We start from the raw sequence: 7319 nt of genomic DNA, 5'->3' as shown, positions 1-7319 counted from the left end.
TGCCAGGGCTCGGGCAGGGGTGGGCTCCCTTAAGTGCCTTGACCCGCTGGCTTTGCAAGGATTGCTCAGCGGGCCAGCAGTGGCAGTAGTGCCCCCGTCCCCCAGCGGGCTTAGTTTAAAGCCCGGTGGAGCAGGTCAGCCAGTCTGGCTGAGAAGAGTCTCCTCCCTAGGGGAGAGAGGTGGAGGCCATCTCTTGCCAGCAGCTTGCTGCCTCTCTCGCCAAAGAGCGGGCTGTGGTCATGAAAGCCAAAGCCTTCCCGACGACACCAGCACCGCAGTCTTTGGTTGACCACATGGATCCTCCTCTCCCTCCTTGGCCCATAGCCCAAGACTGGGAGGATTGACGAGAACACCACCTGTGCCCCCAGACCCTTTAGCCCCGCTCCCAAATCCCTGTAGCGCCTCATGACCTGGCTGGGAGCGCTCTGAGCCGTGTCATTGGTGCCCACATGAATTAGGAGCATGGGATAGTGGTCTGTGGGTTTGAGGAGCTCTGGGATCCTCTCCGCAATGTCCTGGATGCGGGCCCCCGGGGAGCAGCAGACTTCCCAGGCTAAGGGGTCGGAGCGGCAGATTGCCCCCTCAGTCCCCCTCAGGAGAGAGTCTCCCACAACAAACACCCTACATTTTGTCTTGGGGAGAGCAGGGGTGGGAGCTGCAGTTGTATATGCAGCTGCATATAATTTACTTGTTTTAGCAATTGCTGCAAATTGTAGCACAGGTACTCCATAAACATACTTTTAAATAGCACTTTAGCACCTACTTGCATATAATACAAACTATGCATGATATTAGTCCAAAGCCAAAAGGCTCATGATTTACCATACAGTTCACTGGGCTGGGCTGGACTGGGCCCCAGCAGAGACAACAGTGTTTGAATTTCTGGTAACCCCACAGCTCAGCACTGCTCAGTATGTTTGTGTACTCCAGATATCCCTCAACAAAGGAACCACGTGCTAATTAGTCCCCTATTCATGACTGGAACTGGGTGTTCTTGCCATGAGTCCTGGGATCCGCCAAAAATTTATATTCAGATGAGGCACAAGACAACCTAGTCTGGCTTCATCTCATGGAGGGTGGGGGCCACACTAATCATGTGCAACAGGCTGAGAGAGGGGCTGAAAGAGGGATTCTCCATGAACTATTTGGGGCCCTGTTTGTTGATATTTGCTAGACATTTAAGGCTGATAAAAAACAGGAATCACTAGAAAGGGGAAAGAAAGGCACAGTTCAGCTGTGGGAGGGAAGAGGAAGTTGGAATGTATGTAATGTAGTGGCTCAGTATGATCCGAAAAAGAGTCAGCACTAAAGGGGAATGTATTCAGTGGGCACCATACATCTTATTCAGATAGATGGCACTGACCTTTTCTTGTGGTAGGTTTCCATCAGCATCTCAGCCTTTTGGTTAAGATCAAACTGTTGTGCAGGGTTTTCTATATACTCTGCTTTTTAAGTGTCATGCCCCTCCCTCCCTTTCCCCTTTCCCACCTCCCCCACACTTGGGCTTAGTTGGTGTATGTTTCATATGCAACTTATTTGCATTCCCACCCCTACCACCATCCTCTACTATGTAGACCCTGCTTGGGTCTTTCTGTATTTTCCTGTGCTTTGAACTCTGTCATTTAAACTTTAATGTTTTCTAATAAATTAGATTTTTGGCACTAAAGTGGAGGTTGTCACAGCTGGCTCTGGCACTCCTGGTGCCAGTGTGGTATTGCAGTACCTCCAGGCCTGCTGCACTGGCCCAAAGATAGGGAATGTATATAATGTGGTTTCTATGTATGCAAATGTAGAACAATGGCCTTTTCACCTATGTTGATTGAGGGAAAAACACCTTGTCTTAAACTTCAGTAAATAAACTTACTTCCCTAAACGGCCTTTTGTAATAAGTATTACTTTTCTAGATGGGCACATGAAACAAAGGGAGTAAGGAAAATAGCCACTTATTTTGGGGACCTTATTTGAGATACCCATGTCTTGCCTTCATGATATAGCATGTGCTATCTTCAAAACATAAGTCTTACTGACATCAGTTTTAGACATTTCTGCAAATAAAACCTCAGGGTCTCATGTCAGAAATGCAGAAAATGAGAAATTATTACTTGCAACTTTAAAGTTTGACCAACATTACACAGACAATGCAGCAGAAATAGTGAAGCAATAATATTTTTAGGATGCCATTCAACTGCTGGGAATTATCAGACCATCCTTTTTCTTGGCCACCCTGACCTTCCCCTCAATACGCAGGACCCTAATTATAACATGCACCTGACATTTTTAAAGAAGAATCAAAACAGTGGATTTAGTTTCCTATCTTCTATTAATATCAATTCGATATCATTCCTGCCTGTGGCAGGGGGTCAGGCTAGATGATCTGTTCAGGTCCCTCCTGACCCTAGCTACTATGAAACTATATTAATTTAAAGGGAGATACCACTTTCTCTCCTTCAACTCCATGTGAAATACAAAATAAAACTCATACAAACACATAACACACCATTTTATATGTTTAAGAAAAATTTAGAAATCATGACTATTAAATTTTGAAGAGCTCTTACCTCATCATATGATTCACATAGGCTTTGCTACAGCTAGTATTATATCTGCATAAGCTACAATGGACGTAAGTTGGAAAATGACTTGCAAAATCTTTTATTTCTGAGTAACACTCAATGCATTTATGAACTCCTAAACGATACCTAAACAGTAATAAAAAAACACAAAAATACTGTTACCATTAATATATTAAGATGACATGCATACTCTCTCAAAATTCTAATTTTAAGCCAATATTCAGCTTGTCTAGACAAAAAAGGAATTATAAAAATGTGTTAGCATATTTTAAACCATTTAATGTCTACTGAAAATCTTGTTAGCTCAAATATATACCCATATTTTGCTCTGATTACATAAGAATGTAGTGATTTTAAAACCTATTTAAGTTACCTACAAGGTAAACTCTAAAAAGTTCTCTTTCCTCCTTGTTCTCCACATTTCATTATGCATAAAAAAGCCTGAGGCTTTCCTTCTACCCTTGATACCTCCCTCAAAGTCCTTATGAACTTTAAAAAACAAAAAACACTAAGCCTTAAATTAGGAATACTAATTGGATTGTCCCTAATTTTGCCAGGGGTTCTAGAATTGTAACTAATGAGTTTCATATCTTGGGAAAAACTCCCCTGCACTGAGGGGAGGGGCAGTGGGGGGCGAATGGGGGGAGAGTAAAGGAAGAGGAGGAGGAAAGTGGTGGAGATATGGGGTACAGGTGAGGGCAGGAGGAAGATCGCAGTCCTAGAGGACCTGGGTATCCCCACAATTGGCTCCTCTATCTAGGTGGGGCAGGGATGTTCAAGCAAAGCCTAGAGGGCTCTGTGTGCAGGGGGAAGGGGATGTGCCATTCTGGCACTCCCAAGTCGTCCCCCAGAGCTGGTACATCATTTGCCCTTCCTTAGTTTCACTACTGAGAGATTTTGTTGGGCATCTCAGAACATGAACATCATGAGATTTAGCACTTCAACTAAAAGGCTGAGGCTCATAATCTTTAAATCCTTTATGCCAAAGATTATTCAATTAAGTAAAACAACAAAGAATGAAAAAATAAGTCTTAGACTAATCATCCCATCTTCTCAACTGCTAAGCTTTCACTCCCCACTTCTGGAATAATTTGTTAGTTATCCAGTCATCAAAGACCTTCTTGGACAGACAAGACCTGAACACAGATCTTTTTCCCCCTCACAGGTCACTAATTAATATTTAGCATTTTTAATATTTAATGTCCCCCAAAACACACACACACACAAAATCTAAATTTAGTAAAATGCTAGTCATTTCCATGTCAGCTATTCTTCTATTGCCAAGAACCACTGCCACCAAAACAATATTAAAATACAAAGGGTAGGGGCAAGTGTATGTTTTGGGGCCTTTAAAAGGGTGGGGGAGCTGCTGCTGCTTGGGAATGAGGAGCAGCTGTTATGCTAAACCTGCTACCTCTGCAAGATCCTGTAGCCATGTAAGTTAAAATCACCCTAGCTCTCACCTTAAATGAATCAGAGTTAAAAGTTGGAATAGTTTTGCTGCATTTGTATGCTGGTAGAAGTAGTTTTCAACCTTTTTTCATCTGAGGACCCCTAACAAAATTTGAATGGACGTGTGGACCCTTTTGGAAATTTCAAATGGAGGCAAAGATCTCTCTGAATTATAAGTATGGGTATTTGCATACTTTTGACTGATCACAGTAATCTTCTGCAGACTCGTTAGACACAATCGGCAGGAGTCTGCAGGGCAGAGGTTGAAAACCACTGCCCTATCGAATCATGCAGTTATGCCCTAACAGCTTGTATCAGTATCATTTAATAGCGATGTAATTGTTGCATATCTATACCTAGTGTTTTCACTAAATCTACTCCGTCCCAACTGAACATCACAAAAACCTATGTATTTTAATCTTAATGGATCTTAATCAACTAATCTTTAATTAGCTTTAAGTATATTAAAGATATATTTTAAAATTATTAAGTCAAATATTTTTACCTTAGATTATACAATGCTGTATTTGCAACTTTATTTTTTTTTTTGCTGGTGTTGCTACTGTTGGTCCATGTGTTTTGCTTCTTCGGTATAGTTGACGGTTTTGATTTTGACTTTGTTTTATTTGAATTAGATTTGTTATGATTTTTAGTGTTTGTATTTTTAGTTTTAGGAGACAACTGAAATGTGGAAGTGCTTGTGCTAACTGAAGATGTAGCAGATGATCCAGACTGAAGAGGTCCAACAGAAGCTCGAATAGTAACCTAAGAAACATAAAATAAAAGGAAATGTCTTTAAAAAAAGGTTTTAAAGTAAATAACACCGTTTTAAAGTTTTGAAACTCCAGCTTACATAGGATCAAGTCTTTCATGCATCCTGCAGAATCTGCTTATGTCACCAAAGCACAACAATAGCTATTGTTAGGAAAATGTTGCTTCACAAGAACTGGATGCTGAATTACATAATTTTCTACTAATTAAGGAAGTTTTCTGGTTTTTGCCAAACAAGGAATATGGGTAGCAAAAAGGTAACAGAGCAGAAAGTTCTAAATAAATTAAGCATAACTTTTATTACTGAGTCTTCAGGCCATGCCTTTTTTTTTTTTTTTTTTTAATAATTTATGCTATCATCACTGAAGTTTGAAATCTGTCCTAAGGGTTTATTAAAAGGGTATATAGTTGTCTACAGGCGCACTGGTGAACTCAGACTGGTGGGGTGGTGGAGCATCCCACAGGAGCAGAGGAGGTGGGGAGGGGCGGTTTACAGCCACTCCCATGGGACGCTGTACCGCCCCCCACCAGTCTGAGTTCACCAGTCGCACCTAGCTGCTAAGCAAAACTATGAAGTACAATAATTACACAGCTTAAGAAACATGGTTCAACAGGGACATGTATAGTTCTACAGGGACTGAAAATGAGAAACAGTGGGTATGTCTACATGTAAAATTAATTTGAGACAAACTCTGGCGCAATCTACGCTGGAGTTTTTTGTTCCTGGACACAGCATTTACATGTGCATGTGGAAATGTAACATGTTGAAACAGGGTGGTGCAAACACAGCTGGCAGGGGGCTCCAGGGGTCAGCCTGCCAGCCTGGGGCTCTTCCTGACTGGATCAACATGCTGCAGGGGGGCTGGCTGGGGCATGAAGGTGCTATAGTACAGGGCTAGGTGGCAGACAGCTCCATATTGTAGCACCCTCATGTCCCAGCCACTGTCTATACATGCATCGTGACAGAATAAATAACTCCATCATAGAACAGTACTTCTATTGAGTAGTACTATCCTATGGCAGAGTTAATTATTTTACTCCAGTCTAATAGCACTGCTTGTGTAGACAGTGATGCTTTACCGGGAGGGTAGCAGGGTAGTAAAACACTGGAACAGGTTACCCAGAGAGGTGGTGGAAGCTCCATCCTTGGGGGTTTTCAGAACTGGGATAGACAAAGCTTTGCCTGGGATGATTTAGTTGGGGCTGGTCCTGCTCTGAGCAGGGGCTTGGGCTATATGACCCCGAGGTCCCTTCCAACTCTAACTTCATATGATTCTAATTAAGCAATTCTACATTCAGCGTCTCATGTAGATGCACCCAGTATGGTCAAATTCATCAACTTCCCCCAGATCTACTAGCTAACACCCACCAATTCCATAGGTTTTCCTCACATGGAGTACAGGTCTTCAGACCTGCCAAAAGTGGGTATTAAAAAAGAAAAACTGCTAATCCTACAGGGAAATACTCATCTAACCGGCTAGTTTTCACTCATTCTGCTTCTTCTTGAGGAAGGTCAACCAGAGCTGCTATACATACCAATCAACAGCAAGGTTCCCTCAAAATATGTAGCAGGTAGGATTCTCTTTTTAAACACAGAACTGTACAACTAACCAAGGAACAGCAACTTTTGTCCCCTGCTTGGTTGTTGCCATTCACCTCCATACCCCATGCAAACTAAGAAAAGGTGAAGATTCTCTGCTATTGGTGCTATATTCTATACAGCCAACCAAGCTGGAGTCCGTGTTTTTTCCTCAGGAAAGAAAAAGAAAGGCAGAGCCAGCAGTTTGACAAAGCAGTAGGACACACCTCATACCAAAAAAAGAAAAGTGATGGTTGGACTACTATTTCTGTATGTTGCAATTTACATATGTGGAGAAAGACATGAGATTCATAGCAACTTTAGGGATAGAAGATAGTATTAAGTGACATGGCAGTGACACAATATTCACTGTCATGGGCAGGGAAGGAGAATTTCTCTTTCTTCTTTTCCTAATTATTACTCTACCCAGATAATTTTTCCTACTTTTCCCTCTATTTATATCAAGTAAGCTTACTTTAGTTCCGGGAGGCAATCCTTCTAATTGCTTAGGTTTTCTAAATGTCCGATGATGCTGAGTCTTGTGATCCATTTTCTCTTTGCATGTCAAAAACTGCAGTCTGCACTTAGTACAACGGTATATTCCTTTTTTCTTTTAAAAATGGAAGACAATCTATAGTAAGCAGGAATCTTTTGATTAACTGAAACTCCCATATTAACTTATCCTGAGTAATTACAACCCCATTATTAAAATTAGAAAGTCAATCCCTTATTAATCCTATAAGCCAAAATACTGTAAAACAGACCAGAAAGTGACCAGAAAGTAAAGTGCTTTGAAAATGTAAAACACTTTTGAAATGTAAAGCACAGTACATAAGTACTATGAAGCTGTACTATCTGGGTTATCAGTTTGAAGATATCACAAGTAAAAAATAACTACTCAAGGATCCTGTAGCTGCTCCCCTTTGATTTAGTCGAAGTTTTGT

The 7319-nt window shown here is 41.4% G+C and overlaps 1 protein-coding gene across 5 annotated transcripts in view; it reads right to left on the bottom strand.

Moving 5' to 3' along the window:
- The window catches only part of LOC102378921 (zinc finger protein 280D-like), a 63291-nt gene that overhangs the window by 5615 nt on the left and 50357 nt on the right, over positions 1-7319 (bottom strand). For all 5 annotated transcript variants that reach the window (XM_006038522.3, XM_025195038.1, XM_025195037.1 and 2 more), the window contains 3 exons: positions 6851-6985; positions 4531-4790; positions 2559-2699 (listed from right to left, as the gene is read on the bottom strand). In XM_006038522.3, the coding sequence (XP_006038584.1) occupies positions 2559-2699; positions 4531-4790; positions 6851-6985 (536 nt within the window). The remainder of the gene's footprint in view (positions 1-2558; positions 2700-4530; positions 4791-6850; positions 6986-7319) is intronic.

The sequence above is a fragment of the Alligator sinensis genome, unplaced genomic scaffold (assembly GCF_000455745.1).
Source record: "Alligator sinensis unplaced genomic scaffold, ASM45574v1 scaffold733_1, whole genome shotgun sequence".
Lineage (NCBI taxonomy): Eukaryota > Metazoa > Chordata > Crocodylia > Alligatoridae > Alligator > Alligator sinensis.
This window is presented reverse-complemented; position numbering and strand designations above follow the sequence as displayed.